The sequence below is a fragment of the Gobio gobio genome, assembly GCF_949357685.1.
Source record: "Gobio gobio genome assembly, chromosome: 1".
Classification (NCBI taxonomy): Eukaryota; Metazoa; Chordata; class Actinopteri; order Cypriniformes; family Gobionidae; genus Gobio; species Gobio gobio.
In genome coordinates, this window is record NC_137097.1 from 46,721,690 (window position 1) to 46,745,100 (window position 23,411).

Here is a 23,411-nt window from a genome sequence, read left to right on the forward strand (position 1 = left end):
GGATCACGCATCCGCTGCCTCGATCAGAGCATGTAGATGATGTAGGACAGGAACATAAGGCCGATGATGGCGAAGAACATCAATATCAAGATGTCCAGCATGATGTTTGCAGAGCAGCGGGTCCAAAAGAAGCGGAGGATGATCAGTCACCCCCTAGCAGCGATAAGGGCTGTTCCGCTGTGGACTGAGACCCTCCCCGCCAGCTGAACACCACACTGTCCTGCCTTCTAGAAAGATAACAGCGGCCAAGCGCTGAACGTGGAATTTATAACGTGCATCCTCTTTTGAAGTGTGCAAAATTAGCTTATTAGGACCAAACGAGTCTGTAATTTACTATACGAAAAAATAATAATAAGGTGACTAACTAGAAGAAAACAGAGTTTTGATGGGAAGAATGTGGTAGAGATGGTCAGCAGACAGGAATGGGTTTGTTTATCAGGAATAAGAGATTCAATGAGTAAGGCTAATTGTATTACATTTGAAAATTGAGCGGGATGTGTCTGGTTCTGTTGAGTTTTGATTCACACAAGGTGAACCATGACATGGGGGCAAGTATTGAGTTTACACATACTCACAAGGTTGGTTTCTTTTGACATAGGCGTCACCTTTTAGTTCCTTTTCAACATCCTTCCTGTTTATTTTGGGGTGATTTGTCATTCAGTAATGACCATTACTAACTGTGAGATGTTATAGATACTATCATAGATTTTCCACCAGAGTGTGTAAAAGAAGAACAGTCAACTCGAGCTAAACCTGGTTAGATGTGCTAGCATGACATGTATTGGAATAAAGAGATGGAACAAAACAAAAGGGTTCAGGTGCAATAGAAATGTCTGAAGCATTTTTGATTTTGATATTTATGCTATCTTGGATATTTTTAGTATCTTGTATCCCTTGTATATCCCACCTTATCAAAAAAACAACGCACTGCAAATTGTTTTACAAAGGTAAAATAGCATAAGAAATCCAATTTATATAACATTCAAACCTTGGGGTCTAAGTTTTTTTTTTTTTTTTAAGAAATTAACATTTATTCAGTAAGGATGCATTAAATTGATTAAAAAAATGACATTATATTTTTCAAAAGATTTCCATTTCAAGTAAATGCAGTTTTTTTTTTTTAAACTTTCTATTAATCAAATAATCCTGAAAAAACTGTATGAAGGTCACATGTTGCAGTTTTTTTACAGTATTTTTGATTTAATAAATGCAGCCTTAGAGACGTCTTTCAAAAACATAAAATAATCTTGCCCAGACCAAACCTTTGAATGGTAGTGACCATAGATGTATACTATTAACATTATAATTACTGGTTATAATGTGAAGAATAAGGTGTTTTAAGAATGTGTTATGGGGAACTGGAGAGATATTGGTGACAAGAGTACACAGAAATTGAAATTCTGAGAATATGTTTTCAAAATGAGGAAAAAGTAACCTAGATATTGCACCTTTGAAGTTACAGTGGAAATAGTGTGAAAGCAAAACACTTACTTTGATCATTCTCTGCATCTATATTTTGGCATTTTAGAGAACAATGATCAGTAGAATCTCATTAGAGTCTTTGCACAGTAACATAGTTTCCAGTTATACATGCTAGGCTCTAAAACATTCTAATATCGTTAACAATTCCTTTCGCTCGACAAACCCGTCTGCCTTGGTATACAAATAGATTTGTTTTATTCCACTGATATTGATAAATTGACATTAAAATTCCATTTCGTACAATACCAGCAAGGCAATGTAAATAAGCTATGATATGATGAAAAAAATCAAACTAACAAAAACATCAATAACAACGTCTTACAGTTTCATACTATGCACATGGAACGCCCCATAACCTTTAATGGAACAAAACCAATGGAATGATTAAAATCCAAAGCAAAAATGGTCCATAGAATTGTGCTTGGGCTCCTCACTTCTATTCTACAATGCTGTTCTGCTTCTCATTCGCTAAGTGACTTAATAGTTTCTTTTTTCCCTTTATGAAGAACAAAGTACATCACTATTTCCTTGTCATTTTTAAAAGCAAGAGCAGCAGAACAAAATGACGCTCATATATTCTAATTAATTTCGTAAAGGGCTAGAGGAATGTGAAGGAGCTTGAGTGAATATGTAAGTAGCAAAAGGCTCCGCCCCTTAGATTCCAGTTTCAACACATGATGCAAATGGTCAGACATATGGAATGATTGGAATGACCAGAAGTCTTATATTCAAGCATTGTTACAGACCCACAGCCAATGAGATGTGAAACTGTACTATACATTACAATTACAGACCGCAAACAAGATATGAAACAATTAAAAATATATATATATTAAAAAAAAAAACGTAACTGAAGTTCGGACCAGATTCTTTCACATATTGTCATAGCAACGGATAAGATAAATGTGTTGAGATATCTCCGAAGTGCTTTATGGCAGCCCCTAAATATTTTAGAGGCCTGTGTGGTCATGTATTTTGTGGGTTTGTGTATGCGAGTCTTATTAAGACTTAAGTGCCACTTGTGACAGCACCTTTCCAGGACTGAGGAAACACTTATTAAAAAGACACAGTCAGACAGACAGAAAGCAAAAGCAATAGACGGGGAGGTGCATACAGAGAGAAAGATATGGGTGAAAGGAGTAAATGATTCACTATTTATGCGAGTATGTATGAAGTATGCGCTGTTGGTGTCTATGATTATTACATACTGAACTATGTTTGGTTTGGATCATAACTGGGTCATAGCGGCTGACCCCTGATAGGATAGTGCAGGAATAGAAGAGGAAAAAGATGAGCTCTTGAAAGGTGAGATGGCACTCGGCTAATCATCTGCGTCTCCACCGCAACCCCTCTCTTTTTTTTCAACCTATTTTTCCGTTCTCTTTCTCGTGTTCAGATGGCCTCTACGTAGTTAGCCGGCAGCATCCCCTGCTGGCCGGTACGCTCCACTCTTCCGTACATCCATCCCTCGTCGATCTGCTGAACGTCCAGGATCAGGTCGCCGTCCATGAACGACACCTCGTCCTCATCAGCTGCGGTGTAGTCGTACACCGCTCGGTAGCGCTTCTGCAACACATGCAACGAGGATTGTAAGGACTTGAAAAGAAGGAGTGTGTGGGACAGTGTGTATTAAGAGTTAATTACCCCAGAGCTGGGAGGAGGGGCAGCAGCGGCCTGACGCACAGGCTCAGGCTCATAGTGATAGTTCTGGGATGCTGCCGGGGGCTGATATGCTACAAGACAAAAATTTTCATATTTTATAGCTCACTGGAAATTGAGACAGTAATGATCATTCAGACAATAGGGGTGGGCATTTGCGATATACCAGTAAAAATTCTCCTCATTATAAGAATGTCTTCCCGCGATAATAACGATAAAGCCTAGTTGGTGACCCGAACCATTCGCAGAGAGAAAACAACTTTGGTGGAAGCTGCGGAGGAGTATATCGCTAAAAGAGGAGCTACCTCTACAATCTGGAACCTGTACACACAGATATATTTTCACTCGCTGAGCACTTAAGCTTAGCGCTTAAGAGATTTGCGCTTTGTCAAGCGATCCGTGAAGCACACCTTTTCAGTTAATCTCAATGAATGCGCAGTGTATTTGACGCACACTAAACACTAGTGTGAGCTCAAAGAGAGAGCGGGACATACCACGCAGAATTGACGTGCTACATGTAAACAATATTTTTGTTTTATTTTTCTATATTCAGCCTTTATGAACAAGAAGAAACGAATGCACAAACGGCAATCTCATTGGCTGGTGCTCGCCTATTACTGTGCCTGTTTTGATTTCAGCAAATCAGTTCGAGCGAATGCTGACAACATAATATTAATATTCATGAACCCAGAAGCTCATTACTCCTTAAGGCTGATTTATACTTCTGTGTGGGACCTATGGAGTATCCTCTACGCCGCAAGTTATGCGTTGGTTTTCATTTATACTTCTGCGTTGTTGTCCGCGTCAATGTGCAATTACACACGCAGACCGCTAGTAGGCAGTGTCCACCGACATGTTGATGGTGTAACCCACAGTATCAAGGCAAAAGCCGAAGAAGACGCAGCTTGTTTGTGTACATTGTCGGAGTAGCTGCAGTGATGGCAGCAAATAGATAGCGACTTTTCTTGCAGCTCGAGTTGTTGAATCTAATACAAATCAAGCATCTTTAGTTGATTAGTAGAGTTAAATAAGAGGCGATCTTGTGCTGGAATGCGTTTTTGAAATCATGCTGAAAAGCATTTTAAAAAAGTGCTCGTGACGTTGTTTCACTATCGGTGGCTCGTGCACAGATATCGCTTCAATCGATTTCTGTTGCGGAGACTATTCGCTCCATTGAAATCACAAAACGAAATGCACCCAAATGTGTCCCTGTTCTTGATATACAATCACTGATTAATATCTTTGGTTTTAATGAGAAAATAAATAAACTATACACAGCGGATCTATGTATTTATTCACTAACATAAAGAATCTCTGGACTACAAAATATTGTGTTATATATAGCAGATGTAAGGATGAAACTATTATCCCATTTCTGGACACACACACACACACTCCTATCGCAGATGTTTTTATTTATTTATTGACCTGAGGGAGGGGTTCTGGCAGACCAATCACAGCGCTTGCGGTCTGCATAGAATTGACACGTTGTTACATTTTTGGAGAGGTGCGCGTAAGCGTACGTCGTAGGGTATGCGTGCAACACACAGCCTACGACGTAGCTACGGCATACACTCGACGCAGAAGTATAAATTGGGCTTTAGTGTGCTTTATATTGTTCTTAGTTATAGAATTCATAGTATTATTATCTTATCAGTATTATTGTTAGTTTTTAGTTTTTTTACAGAAACACTGAATGCCTTAAGCACCACCACCAGTCCTAAATTCAGTTCAAATTAGGGATGTTAACCGATGACCGTTTGACCGATGGTTGACCGTATCAACGTTAACAGATCAAAGTTGTCGGTTGTTAAAAAAAAAAAAAAAAAGAAGTGATCTCTAAATTAGGCTATTATAGACAGTGGACTAAACGCTACTACAGTTAGCCATCTCATTCCAAAATCTTTTTGTGTGAAGTGAACAAATCCCTCACCCTCAATTTTTCATAACTCGACTGTTTGTACTTAATAAACCAATAAAAACATTTGGCGCGAGGTCACAGCGTTTGGGTTTGCGCGCTCACAAGGTTTGCGGTTAGAGCCAGGGCAGACGACAGTATGAAGCGTGCAAAGAAAAGTAGTGTGTGGGACCAGTTCACCAAAAAGAACGACACAGATGTAAGTTGCAACTTGTGTGATACAGTGCTTAATTAGAAGGCACACAAGTGAGTTAGACCTGCCTTGGCCGGTGCGTCTTTTACGCATTCTGAAGGTGCCTGTTTTATCCATTGGTTTTAGCGTGTTGCAGTCTATTAGACAACATTCCGCATAAGATGGGCTTACATTTGGAAATATATTACATCTACATTTCAGTGGTAACACATAAGATGTTGATCATCATCTTTCTTTATTATTGTTAGCACTACCTCGAACTAAAGCGGCGTCTCTTCGGAGCTGTCATTTTCTTAAATGACCCGCGGCAATGTTTCAAATCAGCTTCTAACGCTAGACAAATGCCTATATTTTCAACGCGATCACCTTGTACCCAAACCATTTCGAAACTAAGGAGCCATTGTCCTCCGATTACAAACAAGCTCCTCGGCGCCGCGTTTGGGCGTGGTTGGGATTATTACTTTTGCCACTGTTTGCACCAGGAGAATTTGAATAAATACAGAATCTGATTACATTTCAAACTTGTCATGGATTTGCATTATTATTGTGATGTTTTTCAGCACAGTTGCACTATTCAAACATTACCTGCACTTTTACAGAAGAAAAGTATATCTGCAATTTTTTCAGTTAAGTTTTTTTATTTTATTATTATTTTATGAAATGTGTTTATTATAGGAGCCTTTTTGATGATGGGTGCGTTTTACTTTAGATCATGTTTATTTTTCTGAGGCTCTCAAGAATGCAAGAATGCGTGCATCTCTCACTTGTAGCCAAAAACATGGGGAATGGTACTACATTTATATCGTCATCGCAATAAATACCAGAAAATATTGTGATATATTTTTAAGTCCATATCGCCCATCCCTACCAGACAACAATCAAAATATTGTGTACCTGGAGTTGTTATTTGTTGAGGTGTTTGTGGGTGCTGAGGTGGGGCTTCCCCTCCCATTCTGCTCTTCTCAAAGTCCTCATGGTATTTAATCTAAAACACACACACAGACATATACATTGTCAAAACGGGAAGAAACAACAGTAACTATGCATGTTGTCACTATGTCTTATGTTCATCATCTCACAGTCAGCGTGGGTATTTTATGCCTTGCAAAGAAACATTTAGTATGTACTAAACGTTGCTGTGAATTCTGAAAAATATGTCACCAAAGTAACATTATTTAGCCAAATTACAGTCAAAATAGCAAGAATTATTTGTCATAAAAAGCAGAGGGTTGATAATTATAAACATATGCATCATATGACATTGATTTCCAACAAAAATGTTACGGGGTTATATTATAGTTGTATACTTTTCAGTTACTATTGAAAATGAAAATATATATATATAATTAAGTATTTGTTGTAAAGAAAAAGAAAAAAAGTAACTATAGTCTTAATCAGTAAAAAAATATATATATCGTTGAACCCTGATTTTGGGACAATTATCTGTGGTAATTTTTAAAAACAAAAAGTATGCAGCATCAGCTTTGAGCTGCTGTTGAATGTACACATGACTCAACACATAACATGCAAAGAAAACATAAGTGGCGATAAATCCTGCCTCTTGTCTTCAAGCGTGTTTTCAAGACGGCCTGAATGAAGATAATGATGGCATCAATGGAAAGACTAATTAAAAAGTAAGTAAACAACTCAGCCATTTAGATATCACAGCTTTATGCCACGTCAAAAATACTAGACATTGCAGTTAAGGCATGACCATTGGAGGGCAGTGAAATGTTCATTGGGTCAGCAGGGTCAGACAAAAACAGGTGGCGAAGAAAAGACATGTTAATTGCATATTAATTAAGGTGAAGAATTAAGTGTGAAACTATCAGGAACCCTTTAGTCTCCAGCGCCACCATTTTCCAGAACGGCAACCTACCTAGGAAGGGAAGATTAGACCTCCCTATCAGAGCATGCCACACAACTACTGGTACAAGTTCTTGTTCTCTCCAGACTGGACTACTGTAATGCTCTTCTAACGGGCCTTCCAGCATGCACTATCAAACCCTTGCAACTGATCCAGAATGCAGCGGCGAGGGTGGTCTTTAATGAGCCGAAGAGAGCGCACGTCACGCCTCTCCTCATCAGTCTGCACTGGCTGCCAATAGCCGCTCGCATCAAATTCAAGGCACTGGTGCTCGCCTTCAAAGCAACCACTGGCTCTGCACCAATATACCTAAACTCGCTTGTTCAGACTTACACACCCTCCAGGACCTTACGTTCTGCCAGTGAACGACGCCTTGTGGTGCCATACCAGAGAGGCATGAAATCGCTCTCACGGACCTTTTCCTGGACCGCCCCCACTTGGTGGAATGACCTGCCTATCTCAATTCGTGCGGCCGAGTCTGTACCCATTTTCAAAAAACATCTAAAGACACATCTTTTCCAGCAGCACCTAACCTTTCAAGAATAGCACTTATCATTCTATTAATTTTCTGTCTGTCTAATTTATTTAATTAAAAAAAAAAATTTAATAATCTGTTCTGTGCTAGATTAACTGATACCCCTTTTCCACCAAGGCAGTGCTAGAGCTAATTCAGAGCCAGAGCTAGTCCCAGTTCATAGTTGGTTCGACTGAGGAGCCTTCTAAGAACCGTTTGCTTTTCCACGGGCTGAGAGCCACAACAGAGCCATGTCTTACGTCACTGTATACGTCTCATCTCTCTCAGCAACGCTAGCGAGGCAGCGGCAATGTTGCCAAGTATGTGGTTTTGCCGCGGGCTGTTTTTTCATGTCCGCGGGATGAAGCGACCCCAATTATGTGATATTTAGCCCCGGGAATGCGAATTTTAGTGCCAAAAAACACATATATTTAACCCCAAATGTGATTTTTACTGGGGAATCCCCCCCTGGAACGCGATTGGGCTTGTTTTGAGTAGCAATTGGGCGGGTTTGTTGTGAAAACCTGGCAACCCTGGGCAGCGGGAAACACAAACACACCAGGCTTGTTCGAGATGCATCGTCACTGCGCAGACCGATCCACGTATGATATAAAAAAAACGCATGAGTGAATCAAAAGCATAAGGAGTCGTGTGCTCTCGCTGGACTCGTTATCATACGGCGATCGGTCTCTGCACAGCACCGCTGCGAACAAGCCTTCCATCAACAATGCAAACGTTGCGTTACTATTCATTCACATGGCTTTACGATCCTACATCGGCATCAAAACACAACGCAAACACAGCGAATCCAACGCATTCATGCAGCTCGCTGTAATTTGTATAGACGGAGATTACAAACGAACAGCAGCTGTTAGCTCCATTAGCTGCTATTTCAAAAATGGTGGATCTAAAGTTTGTGTTGGTCTTGTTGACCCCGCCCCCAGCGCCTGACGTAATCGGTTCTTACTTCTAGCCCTGTTCTAGCCCAGCAATGTTTTGGTGCTACTTAAGAACCACTTTTCCTGGCTCGGAGCTGGGGCTTTGTGTGTGGAAACACAAAGAACCGATTTGAAACTAGGCTCTGGCTCCGATCTAGCTCTGGCTCTGCTTTGGTGGAAAAGGGGTATGAGACTTGTTACAGCATTTGCATATTGTTGCCCTTGACTGCTCTAGTTGCTTCTATTGCCCTCATTTGTAAGTCGCTTTGGATAAAAGCGTCTGCTAAATGACTAAATGTAAATGTACTTGGAGTCTACAAAAGTGCAAGGTGTCAGGATTTCAGAGACTTAAATTAGGTAAAGAATCCTAAAAAAATGACCCCCACTTAATAAGAATCAAGCTGAATTGTAGAAAAATACATAAAGACTGTTTTTTGTATAGGCTGTATAGACAGAGAGGTTGAGAGTGTCTCTTACCACTGTTTGAAGAATTCATCTTCCAGTAAGTTTTGGGAATTCATTTTTAGTCCATCTCTGCAAAACGGACTTCAGGATAGGAACTCCCAAAACTTACTGCCAGATTCTAGAAGATGATTTCTTCAAACAATAGCTATGTTTCCATCCACCTATTTTTATGCGCATTTTGGGATATCGCATCAAAAAATGCTGAATGGAAACGCCAAGATGCTCATAAATTCTAAAAATGCACACAAAAAAAGTATGCGCTCGTTTGAGTAGGATACATTTTCTATCCGATACGAAAACATGCGCATAAACTACGATGGAAATGCATTATCAAATAAATTCCTTTTTGCGCATAAAAAAAAATAATAATTCTGTGACTTTCGCGATGTAACAGCATAACTGTAGTAACCAGGGGAAAAATCTTGTTCGCAAAACATCTGAAATGTTGTTTTGGTCATTCAGAAGTCTGTTGTCAAAGATGCTCGGTTTATTTCCCTCCTGTCTAACACGACTGCGTCCCAAACAGCAGGATCTGCCTCTGAAGGCATGACAAGTTTATTGAGACGCAAATCATTTCTTATATACGAAAATGATTATATATGGTGGCTTCTCCTATGTTTCTTAGTGATTTTTTAGCGGTAGGTTATCAGGAAGTGACGATTGTGTTCTCTTCGACTCACTGGATGGAAACGGTGCTTTATTCACAAATGTTTTATGCGTTATTGCATATTTGCGCATTAATAACATTCGCAACTTTGGATGGAAACATAGCTAGTGGAAACATAGAGAGGATGTGGTACAGGTCCTTCAAAAGTCACTCTCAACCTGTCTATAAAGCCTACACACACAAAAAAAATTTAGCTGATGCAACATACATTTTTTTTTAAATAATTTTTTTTTAAATATTTATATTCACTTTCGACCAATCAATATAATGTATCCTTTCTGAATAAGTATTAACTTCTTTTCATTAAAAAAAACTTTTGAAAAGAAGTTTATGATGACTTCATTGACCATGTACTAAAAGCAATCATAGAGCAACAATGGAGACAACCACACTGCTGCACATTTAACAGACACAGCCTCAAACTGAGTGGTTTTCTTCTGCAGCAGTGGGCACTTTGGCTATGCGGTTAAGGCTGAAATAAATATAGAAAATTAAAGCGATAAAAATAGAATGCATGAGCAATACGGATGCAGTGGTATTTTATAACTAAACTAAGCAGAAAACATTCCTTCATTTTGAAAAGTGGTGGTTTCAGCAAGAGGTTTTAATTTAATTAAACTTCATTCTGAGCCAAGGTAACAAATTAATAGTAATTCCTGCACCATCCACAGGGTGTCTCCTGAGCCAGACGATGGAGTGCCTCCTTGCTCGCTTTCAAACTGACAGGAAATTACATTGCAAAAAGGAAGTTCGGTGACATAAATGTTGCCAGGCAACCAGCACAGATACTTCAGCAAACAGGTGTGGTTTGAAAGAGGAAGGGTGGGACTAAATAAGTGCTCCATCAAGATCAAAAAATTATGACTCCTTGTTAACAATTCATAAATAAACAATGAAAGAAGAGATGACAGATAAACTGTATGTTTGTGTTTGTTGGAGAGATGAAGATAAAGGTTGGGAGGCACAAAAGCAAAAGTAAATATGATAAAAACGGAGAAGAATACACAGGCGAGAACGAAAATGAACAGAAAAAAAACCATAATGCTCTCTGTGTTTTGGTAGATGATTTTGAATTTGACGTTTAAGAGTTGGACCTACGTTGCTGATTTGGTCTTGCGTTTTCTTGATTCTCTGCAACTCTGGTGTGTCGGCCACAACGCTGAAGCCCCTTCCTTTGTTCTTCTCAAATTCCTCCTTGTAGAGCACCTGCAACACAAACACACACAAAAGTTAATAGCAAATATCCAAGTAATCATTGTTCATTTTGACTGAAACAGGTTCACAGGTCTACTTCCCTCTCTTATATTATATCAGCATAAATGCAGATTAGTTAATGGATAACCATAAAAACTACATTTGGCATTTTCCACAATTCACAAGGAGAAAAGGGCCTCAGACTTTAACAGAATGAAGTCATTTTTCTTTTCAACAAAAAGCAAGTGAGCGCAGGTGCATAACATTTCGAAAATGTTTATCGTAATCTTCAGAAGGTCAAAATCTAAATATATTTTAGATTTAGGTTTCATTTTATTTTCTATTCATTTTATTCGAGGTTAATACTTTTTGTGAATCTGTTTGGGTCTAAATACAGTTTAAACCCCTGATTTGTGTGGTTTTGTAATAAACTAGCAATACATTAAAAGGTCAAAATAAAGTTTTTATTCCGTAGCTACTGATAAACTTCTATTATAAATATATTTGCTTGTTTCTTTTTTGTGACTTTAATAGAGATAACAAGGATTAATGGTTTTTCTTTACTAATGCAGTCAATACAACATCTGTTAAATTTGAGTAAGTGGAATATGAGATGTCATGATGATTGTTACTTGTATAATAGTTTATCTGATCTAATAGTTCTTACTAAAAAAAACATGGGATTTGTTTTAAAAAGCCACGCCTCGCACAAGAGCAATGTTGTGGGTGCAGGTGGAGCTCAGGGAGAGGATTATGACTTGACTTTGGCATTCTTTGAGTTCTTTAGGAGTGCACTGACCAATGCCACAAAAACATACAGAAACCAGAAAGGATCAGAAGAGGAGAGAGGGTGATAAGAGAACGCAAATATTGGCGTGTTGTAAGCCTACCTGGCTCTGCATCTTGCTTTGCTGTTTCAGGCGCAGGTTCTCCGGAGTGTCTGCAACACTGGTGAATGACGTCTTCGGATAGTGTCTGAAATACACACAGAGCCATTTTAGTTCAATTCAGCATTTGAAATTCAATGAGGATTTGCAAATGAACATCGCTCCTAGTTGAATGACAAAAGTATTTTTAATTATTATACTTCTTGCCTGTCATTAAACTCTAGATGTAATATTATTCAAGTCATATTTAATGTATAAACTATTTATGCTAATTCTATTTCCTATAAACACAACTCAAATTGGACACTATTTATACCGTGATGCTGATAAAGACAAAGATCCTGAATTAGTAGTTGTGAAGCAAAATGTCCATATGGGCTTATCACTGATCTGTATGGAGATAGTGAAACTGCACATGTGTAATTTGTGCCTTGTGTAAACAAGGCAGCTTATTTTCCCTATTTTCACAGACCAACGCAACACAAAATTAGCATGACAGCAACAACCCTAACCACAATCATCCAACACAACACATAATTAGAATGCCAGGAATAACAGAACCGAGTACACAAAATACAATTACAGCATTAACTGATATATTTGGTAATAGAGTAGTAAACAGAACTATTACACTAATCATTTAACCATATAACAACATATAATGTGCCACGACAGGATTTAACACGACTGATTCAGTAAAATGAATCATACTTCACAACACAACAACTGAGCCAATCAAAAACGTAGTCTGTTCCTGGTTACCACAGGACACCCAGTCTGCTTAGTAAACTTCCATATAGTACACACAGACGCTGTGTTGCTGCAGGCAACCAACACATAATACAGAACATGCTCTGTAAGTCAGTGTAAATAAATATAGACGGATCTTGTCCTTGCCCAAAAAGCTACGCCGAAGACTTCACAAAAATCATGTAGTGCCCTACAAACTAGATTCAAACATACTTTTAAACAAGTACCATTTGTTAATTTATTTTCTGATACATCATTAAATTAAAAACCAATAGGGCTTAACACCAAGGATGGGCTGCAGTCTTATTTTAGTATTATTTATATAGTATTATATTACTATATATTTTGAACTAGCTTTAATTTTTATGTTTTCATTTGAACTTTTAGTCATTTGGTTTTGTGCTTTTGTCATTTTTATTAGATTTTTAAAACATATTTCTATTTAGCTTCTATTTCGGTTTTAGTTGTGGTCATTTTAGTACTTCAACATATTTTATTTCAGTGAGTTGCCAAGGCAAAATGTCTAGTTTCTAATTTTTTTCATCTAATATTTAAATAGTTTTAGTTAACAATGAATAACAGTACTTATGGGCTGATGTCAAAAACGGTGTGATGTAATAAACACTGCTGTTGTAATTTTGCTGATTTAAATGATCCTCATTAAAGGGTTAGTTCACCCAAAAATGAAAATTCTGTCATTAATTACTCACCCTCACGTCGTTCGAGACCCGTAAGACCTCCGTTCATATTCGGAACACAAATGAAGATATTTTTGTTGAAAGCTGATGGCTGAGAAAGGCCTCCATTGGCATTCAGTACACTTATACTCCCAAGACGGATAAAAGACACTCAAAACATCGTTACAAAGTCCATCTCACCACAGTGACTCTACAATAATCTTACGATGCGACGACAATAGTTTTTGTGCGCAAAAAAAATCAAAATAACACCTTTTTCCAACTTGTTACTGCCTTCCGTGTGTGCCTCCACGACGCATGCGCGAGAATATGACGCAGATCCGGCGTTCGGACAGATGACCCAGAAGTGAGTTGTTTACAATCAGAGGAAGACGCGCGTATCTCAGCTGTTGGATTCTACATTGATCGTGCTTTAGGTCTCGGCGTAGTGCTCAAAATGGGGTTAGAGTGTGCATTTCATGGATTCCCGAACGCTGGCGCTACGTCATATTCTCGTGCATGCGTCGTGGAGGCACACGCGGAAGGCAATAACAAGCTGGATAAAGGTGTTATTTTGATTTTTTTTTGCGCACAAAAACTATTGTCGTCGCATCGTAAGATTATTGTAGAGTCACTGTGGTGAGATGGACTTTGTAATGACATTTTAAGTGCCTTTTATCGGTCTTGGGAGTATAAGTGTACTGAATGCCAATGGAGGCCTATCTGAAGCCTTTCTCAGCCATCAGCTTTCAACAAAAATATCTTCATTTGTGTTCCGAATATGAACGGAGGTCTTACGGGTCTCGAACGACATAAGGGTGAGTAATTAATGACAGAATTTTCATTTTTGGGTGAACTAACCCTTTAAGCTATCTTGCTGGCTAACATGATGTTGTGTCAAGTTACATTACAGCTCTGTCATTTCTACCAATTACTGTATAACAACCTAATTAATAAGAGTATAATAAATTTGACTGGTGCCAAATTTGAGCGTCATTGCCAAATGTACTGCTTGTTGCCACATTTTATTGACGCCATGTCAAGTTTAACAAGTTGAGCCTGATGCATAAAAAAATATATTCGCATTTTTGTGATGGGCGAAAAAAAAACCTGTCCAGGCAAATAAAAATCTGAATTCCTGACCAGGCTGGCCCAGCAGTAAAAATTACCATTGTTGTGTCCTGAGATATATTAGCTAATTACCAGTTTCAGGCAATAATATAAATCAGTATATTGGCATGCATTCCAAAACACAATTTTCTTTTCTTTTTTTTTTGCTAAAGGTTAGTTCACACTCAAATCACACAGACACAGAGAGGAAAACAAACATGCACAGATAAATAGCACTCAAGCACCCAGGCTGATTTATATGTTTATATCAGTTGACAGACAATCCCAACATGAACCAACCAGATGCTTTTTTACTTCCGGTGGACCTGTCATTAGACCATCACTCTGAGAAGTAAACAGGCCTTAATCTGTTGGACGCAAAAGGAAATTACTCTGCCATGCTCACTTACTCAGATTTTCTTGGAAATAAGGACTGAGTAAACAGTGGAAGAAGCAGATCTAGACAGAGGGACAGACAAATAATTTGCTAAATAAAGACTAAAATCCCCTGGTGTACTGTGAAAATGAGTGTGTGAGTGTGAGAAATAAGAACCTTGAGACACATCAGCACTCATAAAAGGGATGCATTTGCATATTTTCTATGCCAGCTGGTCATTATGACTTCATACATTTATGCTGGTCAATGTCAAAGCAGCGTGCTAAGCATGGTGGTCTGCATGAAAACACTTCAAGTGTTAATGGGAGTATGAATGGGCAATCTCCTAAACTCAGGAATGCTATAGCTGAGGTATCTGACTCACAAGACTAGTCTATTAGTGATCAGTAGTAGTGGATTCCAGAGAAGTGAACTAATTTGTGTATGTATATGTATGGGTCATTGTTGTGAAATTCTAGGAATTCCCCTCCAATTTCCTTCCACAAATGACTGAACAATCAGCTACTGTGTGTGCAGACGTGACCTTTCCACAATCAAAAGACAAAACGAGTCTGACTTTCTATCTTCAATTACAATGTACTAACTTGCTCTTCCTTTGAGAAGCTCTTTTTCCATCATTGTTTCAAACATCATTTAAGCCAAGCCAGCTATTGGACACTGTTAGACACTAGCCAAATAGCTATTCAGACATTGTTTTAGAAACCATGAATTAGACGTGGCCCATTTTAATATGTAACATCCGATTTTCAATACATCAAGTCCTGCATTATCTTAGTTTTTGTTGAATATCTTAATTCACTAAAAAGGGTTGTGAATGGCATTTTAAAGTTGTGACTGAATTTGCTTCTGTATTAATGACGTATTTTCAAATGAAATGGCTTATTAAAAAAGGCCAAAATATACAGCGAGACATGATTTTATCCAACAATTACAAGGTCAAATAATGTTAAATGATTTATTGTCAACTTTAAGAATATGTATAATCAGACACAGAAAACTCACAGGGCGCAGCGATACTTACGCATTACAGTATGGTCTCTTCTCAAAGCCTTTGTAGTTCTTCATGTTTAGAGTCATCTTACAGACTTCACAGCTAAAGCATCCTTTATGCCAGTACTGAAAGAGAGAGAGACAGATAGATTAAAGCTTTAAAATGTGTTTGTATTAGGAGGTGTATGCAAAAGAAACAGGGAAATTATCTGCTACTGAGTTGGGAGAGATAAAGACAAATAAAAAGAGCAAATGAGATGAAGTCCTTCAGATCCCTTAGTGCTGCTAATTCAGTCGCTATGGCCGCGTTACAAAGTCCATGCGGTTCACTCTGAGGATTAAATGGAAACAAAACAATGGAGCGCTTGTTCTTGGACAGCACTTGGAAAGAAATACAGGCTCAGGCACCACATGTATTGCAAAAGAAGCCCAGCTTGAGGTTACATCCATTCGGAGTAAAAACTTAAGTTTTTTTTTCTGTGTCAATGCATTCATTTTAAAGACTTTCTGGCATGTCTTGAGTGAGGATATTTTATATGAAACCCCCAAGGCACACTGGTTGTCAAGTGGTTACTAAGCAAGTTACATCACCATTTTCCCAGATTCTTGCAACATTAGGAAAAACAACAAATGCTGGGAAACACACTGACGCTACTAAGATATTGATCTCCAATGGCTATAGACCAAAGTATAGCTGTAATGTATGCTAGTCTTTGATTAGCGGCTTCCTAAGTTAATGTTAACAACGGGAGTGTTTCAGTGATGAGACCACACACACACGCACACAGAGAGAAAATGGACTGGAGCGACTGACCTGACCCACTACCCTACATTCCATCTATACAGCCAGTCATGCATGCTAACTGCAATGCGTACAGTTTAGATGTGGGTATGTTTGTCTTTCCATATCAAACACTTTCTTGCCAGTCAGCTGGAATGTCGTAGTTTGATCACATGTGCATGAGTGTGTGTGTGGGTGTGGGTGTGTGTGTGTGTGTGGGTGTGTGTGTGTGTGTGAGCAACAAAGCCATGCATCTACTTCACTACCAAGGAGAGGAAGCTGGCAGCAAACACATGAGCAGAGGTTCCGTTCATAACCAGAAATATGCCACATGCAAATATATGTTTATTTATAGAATAATTAATAAAGGTTATAATATAAAGCATGATGGAAAATTGATAATAAAGTATCTGAAATTGACAGTGATTATTCATAGCACATTGTATTTGATAAACATGTCTGCAATAATCTCCACTTTATACTGTTTTATAAGACAAAATCTTTGCAATGACATTAAAAACATCTGCTTAAAAAAAATTCTTCACGTTTACTCATAAAACACACTAAACTGTCAACAATTTGATATTCAAAGGTCGGGAAGATTTTATACATGTTTCTAACTGTCTCATGTCTTTAACCAAGGTTGCATTTATTCATTCAAAAATACAGTGCAAACAAATATTTTAAAATATTCGTACAATTTAAAATAACCGTTTTCTAGTTTAATATATTTTAAACGTTTTTTTTTGGGCAAAACTGGATTGAAGTCTTTAGTGTCATATGATCCTAATATGCTGATTTGGTGAAACATTTCTTATTATTATCAATGACGAAAACCGTTGTGCTGCTTAATATTTTTGTGGAGATTTTTTTAGGATTCTTTAATGAATAGAAAGTTCAAAAGAACAAATATAAATATTTTGTATTATTGTAAATGTATCAATTTAATCAATTTGATGCGTCCTTGCTGAATAGAAGTATGAATTTCGTTTGAATAACAACTTAAGGACTCCAAACTCAGAGACTATGTTATGGTGTGTTTAAGTTTGAAGACCGTCGTCTACTTTTGTATGAAAAAGGTCTGTCTGGACATTCTGCTAAACTTTTTAGTGTGCCACAAAAAAAGAAGAAAACCCGTGTGTTCTGAAGAACATGAGTAAATGTTCATTTCTGCGACCACCTCCCTAGGGTGCGGCTCTTCTCAGATGTTCTTCAGAGCGCCAGCGGATGAACTCGAGCACTGAAGCAGAATGAACAGCAATGGTCAGCCTCTCTTCAAGCGGAGGGAAGCATCAGCACGCCTCAGATAATGACCGTGTGAGGAAACTTCAGTGAGGCCTTTCCTTCAGGCAATGAATAGAAACCAACTTGTGTACGTGTGTGGGGTCAGTCAGTGCTATTTTCTGACAACATTTGTGGGAGGTGTGCCATCAAACGCCTCCACTTGTACTCTTACGTAAACTGTATGCCTTTTTCACGCACTTTACGTCTGTGTAGTCATTCCTGTTTCGTCCAAGGTTGTCGGTAATCGATTAATGTGCTTTTAACGTCCATTAAACGCGTTCTCACTCCGCCCCAGTTTCTCTCCCTCGCAAGTACTTGCGCTGCATGAAAATCAAAAGAAGGCGACCCCACCCTCTGGAGCATCCAAAGCAATTCAAAAACTCAAGATTTCACCACACACAAACCCAGAGCGATAAGGATATGGGTTAAGAGGGGGGTGGGGTCCGCATTTAAAACGTTTCACAAGCAACGTGTCGAACAGCAGCACTTCCTCTGTCCGGTTGGTAAACATATAGTACAGATGTGCACATCATGTGAACGCAAGGCCCGACTGATATCGCGGAAAACGTTAGGCTGATACGTAAGGAATGCGTGTAAAATTGGTCAACAAAAAAATCACGTTTTAATAACTCGCAGGCCTCTTACATACACGGGCGAAGTTGCACATTGCGAACCTGGCTGGATAACAAAAAACCGAGATAAGATACAACCCAACCCGCGTGAATAAACCAGGTTGTTATTAAGAGACTGAAAACGGCATCTTATTCACGCCAAGAAACGTGCGAGCATTTGACATGACTTTGGCTGTTTTGGGTTTTTCGGGTCCGTCCATGTCGCCCACAGGACAGACTGACACGTCATAAACAAACCTCCTCCTCCTCCTCCTCGCGACCGAGGCCACGAACATTCTGATGCCGTTTGTTTGAAAAAATAACGACTTCCGCTGAACATTGCCGATATCAGACGATATTCACACCGAGAAATAAACAACATATAATCGACAACTTGTAGCGTGCTATGAAGTTATCACACAATCAAGGCTTTGCATTAACGTTACTGGCCCCTTCGATTGAACGTTTCCGCTCTGCTCACAATCTCGATAGCCACAACATCGGAAATGGTCCCTTTTAAGCCACATTATTAAATCTGAATTATAACACATTGAGGTCCATATATATACCCCATTCTCGCGGCCAGAGGTGTAAGCTATGCTAGCGTATGCTAAGTTTCGCCTAGCCTTACCTTGTCAAGACAATTCACTTTTTCCGTGGGATACACCACTCGGTTACATCTGCCACACAGGGGGTTCATTTTGGAGGAATAGTAGCGAAGGAATGAGATGAAGAAAGGATCCGGAGAGCACTGTTTTTTGATAACGCGCGACGTGTGGATCACTAGCCGTTGATGAGTCCAGTTCGCACCGCTGGCTGTCAGCGAACGAATCAGACACGGAAGGCGCGCTCACGGCACTGCCGCTGTGTCTTCCTGCGCGCTCCCGCGCAGAGATAAGCAAGGGCATTCAGCGGAAGACTTTTACTCTCAAATATTTGTTATTCCTTATCATTTGAAATGGGGGGAAATCCTGCTCTTGAGTTAAATGGCTCAAAGCTTATCGTGTCTTGTATTTATCTTCAGTTTTATTTGTTTTAAACCATATCATCAAACGGATCTTAATACAGATACTCATATTGGGAGTGTACCTGTCCTCATTCTGCCTATTCAGTCAAACTATATATGGCGCTTTAGAATAAACACTGATAACAAAGTGTTTTTAAATAATGCGCATTCAGAATATTAAAATTCACAATACTAATACAATGAATAAATGATTATGTATAAAACTAAAACAGCTACAGTGTCTTTGCTGTGTGTTTTTGTAAATTAATTCTCACACAAGCTATTCACATTACATCCAAACAGTGAAACGGGCGCTTGTTTCAGTTTCGAATCGGATGCACCAAAATACTTTGTGTCGCCCTTTGTTTGAGCGACACCTGTTGGCTAAATATGCAATAGTTCAGTAAAGTAGGCCTAAAATACACACACACACACACACACACACACACACACACACACACACACACACACACACACACACACACACACACACACACACACACACACACACACACACACACACACACACACACACACACACACACACACACACACACACACACACACACACACACACACACACACACACACACATATATATACATATACATATATACATACGTCAGATATAGGCTACATCTGTCAGTTTTGTGTGTTTTTGTGTTTCACTCACGGTTTAAAAAGTGAGATTATTGCAGATATCAATGCACTTGTCTGCAAAGCTAATTCGTTGGTAAGTGAAATTTTAATTTCAATTGCACCAAATTATTGTTATAGCTGTTGGCTAAGCAAGTGAGCACAATAAAACCACATTCAGACTGTATAATGAAGGTAGATAATTGTTTCAAGACAAGCATTTTTGTTACATGTGTTTTAATTGTTCCAAATTTATACAGATTTATTACACTGTATTTATTTTCACTGTATTGCATTTTTTTCTGTGTTTACTGTTTTAGTGATTATTATTATTTTACATTATTGTATTTATTTGCTTATAAAGCCTATAATAGGTTGCATTGTGACACATGGCCTACTTTTGTTAAATTTACTTTTTTCTTGGGCAGTAATTGGTGGAAACGTTATCTTTTTGGATAGTTTTTGTGATTTAAAAATATATATATATATTATTTATTTATTTTTGCCAAGATTTAGTGGCCAATGCTGATATATACTGGAGGACATTGTGAGAAGAATCCCAACCTCTCAACGAGGTATTTCACTGTATATTAGATTTCAGATTACTTTCTTTACTCAATCGCAAAAAAAAACTATTCTCAGATTATTACAGTTATTTATTGGTACTGCACCAGAAGGAGAGCACACAGTTATACTCGGAACATGCGCAACAGTCACACCTGCATACACATCCATTATAATATTTACATAATGGGCTGAGCTGAGCTCTCAGTGACCTGTGAAAACATCACGTGTGGCATGTTAACCGGAAAGGGGGTATAGCTCAGTGGTAGAGCATTTGACTGCAGATCAAGAGGTCCCCGGTTCAAATCCGGGTGCCCCCTCTTTTTTTTTCTTCTTTTCTTCAGACCACTTAAAAATGAGGAGAACTCTTTAGTAATTGTTTTTCAAACAACACTTGGTGATGACATATGCACAGTTATCTGAAACCTTCCATGAATATCATCTACCAATAACACAAAGACAGAGCCTGGTTACCAAACACACAGATTCATGACTACAGAAAGCCCCCCCCCCCCCCCCCCTCTCTCTCTTAGAGTTGATGTAAAAAGTTGTAAAACTCAAAACAAAATGCTTGTTTAGGCGTACTAAGTACAATAGTAGATGACAATGGAAATATGTGCATTGCACAGGAACAAACCAGGGTGCAACTGCTATGCGAAAAGAAGTACAACTCACTCAAACCCACTGAACCCTAACGTGTCAGGTATCAGGAATGATGCACAAATTAATCTGATGAATGTCGCATGAAATCAAAATGTCTTATTGTATTTGAAGTGGAATGCGTATAGTTACATACGCAGCCACCAGGTGTCGCCACAAATAGATGACACTGACACGGTCATCCTTTAAATTAAATTATTATGATGTGGCCATGATAAAGTTATCACAATATTGCAGTCACAAATATTTTTCTGTTCTGAGAACAAGTCAGTAAACTTGTTAATGTTAAAGTTAATGCTGGAATAGCCTACACTACACAACTTTTAATATCTGAAAATATTTTAAAACAGTAGGTATCATGCATGGTTACAAAAACGGGGCATGCATACATAAATTATACACCAAATCAGTGGGTCCCAACCTTTTTGATTTCAATCTAGAAAGATTTAGGCCTAATAGGCCTATATGTGATATAAAATAACAAAATACTAAGATATATCCTAATTTGAGTTGTTTTAACTTATTTTAATGCTTATTTTGTCTGATTACATTTTTCTAGGCCAATCTCTGAGGCCACCTTGGCAGTTTGTTGAGACCCCCTATAGTGGGCCCCAGGCCACTGCATGGTTGAGAACCACACGCCTGAGAACCCCATTTCATGTTGTTCAGAACACAGAATGCCTTGTTGCTAGGAGACACATGACAAATGACAACAATATGTGTTCTAAAATTCCCTCAAAGTTCCAAATGGATGGATTCATAGCCTGACGCTAACAAAGCTAACTGTCAGCTTCAACTGCCCAAAATCTGTAGACTGGGTCTGACTTTAGACAACAAGCGTTGATTTATCTAGACTAAAAACTTATCTATAGGTCAAAAATCAGTTATGTAGTGTATCCCAGCCTTTACGGTATTGTTGTTGTGGAATGTAATCACAGAGCAGTGTATCCGAACACATCAACAGGGGGTTCCTCAGGGTGCAGTTCTGGGACCTTTCCTCAGATCTCAGACTGCAGACATCTCAGCATGGATGAAAGAACATACAGCTTGTCTTCTTGTCTTCCTTGCCATTCTAACAGCACAATTTCACCATCCAGCTGGGTTCATCAACAATCATCCCATCAAGTTCGGTCAGAACGTAATCTTTGATGACCAGCTGACCTTCAAAGACCACATTGCACTGAACAACATCAGGAAGATCAGGCCCTTCCAACTTCTTGTTAGACTCTTCTGTCTGGACATCCATCATGTGCAATCAAACCTTTAAACATGATCCACAATGCAGCAGCAAGACTGGTGAGCCCAAGAGCCCACTCCACACCTCATATCTCGCTGCACTGGCTAACAGCTAACTGTTGCTTACTGGTGGAATGATCTTCCCAACCCAATCCAAAATGCTGAATCCCTGACAACATTCAAGAAACAGCTGAGAAATAATTTCTTTTGTCAGCACTTAACTGCATCCTGCTGGGAAGAAAATCTTCCCCTATCCTTTACTATTTCTTAATCACCCTGTTTGAAACAATGTCTGAAACATTGCATGACCTGCACTTCTTGTGTTTATTGCCTCTGATGAATCGCTTGTTTTATTCCTCATTTGTAAGTCACTTTGGATAAAAGCGTCTGCTTTTAGGGGCAGTTGTGTCCTAATGGTTAGAGACTCAGACTGATAACATGAAGGTTGCGGATTTGGTTCTCAATAACAGCAGGAAATGACTGAGGTGCCCTTGAGCAAGTCACCTAAACCCTAATGTTCACTACTCACTGCTCCTAATGTGTGTGCATTAACTTGGGTTAAATGTAGAGGACATATCCTGAGTATGGGTTACCATACTTGGCGTTCACATGTCACTTTCTTTTTAAATGTAATGTATTGTTTAACTTGCTAATTCCTAAAATGGAGCGACAGTGCTGAATTAAAAGAGTTGTATGTATGAAATCCCATATTAATCTTGTTAAATGGCAAATCATACACAAAACAAATACTCACACTATCACACCTTTTAAATACACAAAGGTGTAGATGGATCATTGGATGACTACCCTGTGAAAAAGACACCTGTGCCTGTTATTTCTGTGTGGGGGTATAGCTCAGTGGTAGAGCATTTGACTGCAGATCAAGAGGTCCCCGGTTCAAATCCGGGTGCCCCCTCTTTTTACT

The 23,411-nt window shown here is 38.8% G+C and overlaps 1 protein-coding gene across 1 annotated transcript; it reads right to left on the reverse strand.

The window, feature by feature from the left end:
* Positions 1-1,653: 1,653 nt before the first annotated feature.
* On the reverse strand, positions 1,654-19,252 carry lasp1 (LIM and SH3 protein 1). Its single transcript, XM_079827721.1, has 7 exons — positions 19,016-19,252; positions 15,740-15,834; positions 11,788-11,872; positions 10,802-10,909; positions 6,147-6,237; positions 3,127-3,215; positions 1,654-3,048 (listed from the first exon to the last, which is right to left on the reverse strand). The coding sequence occupies exons 1-7, from the start codon at positions 19,082-19,084 to the stop codon at positions 2,875-2,877; spliced, it is 711 nt and encodes a 236-aa protein (XP_079683847.1). The 5' UTR covers positions 19,085-19,252; the 3' UTR covers positions 1,654-2,874.
* Positions 19,253-23,411: the final 4,159 nt, after the last annotated feature.

Excerpts from the sequence above, each read along its gene's own strand:
- lasp1 (XM_079827721.1), bottom strand. The coding sequence starts at position 19,084 with ATGAACCCCCTGTGTGGCAGATGTAACCGAGTGGTGTATCCCACGGAA. Across the intron at positions 6,238-10,801 it reads CGCAAGACCAAATCAGCAAC|ATTAAATACCATGAGGACTT; the intron begins GTAGGTCCAACT and ends TGTGTGTTTTAG. Across the intron at positions 3,049-3,126 it reads CCCCTCCTCCCAGCTCTGGG|AAGCGCTACCGAGCGGTGTA; the intron begins GTAATTAACTCT and ends CATGTGTTGCAG.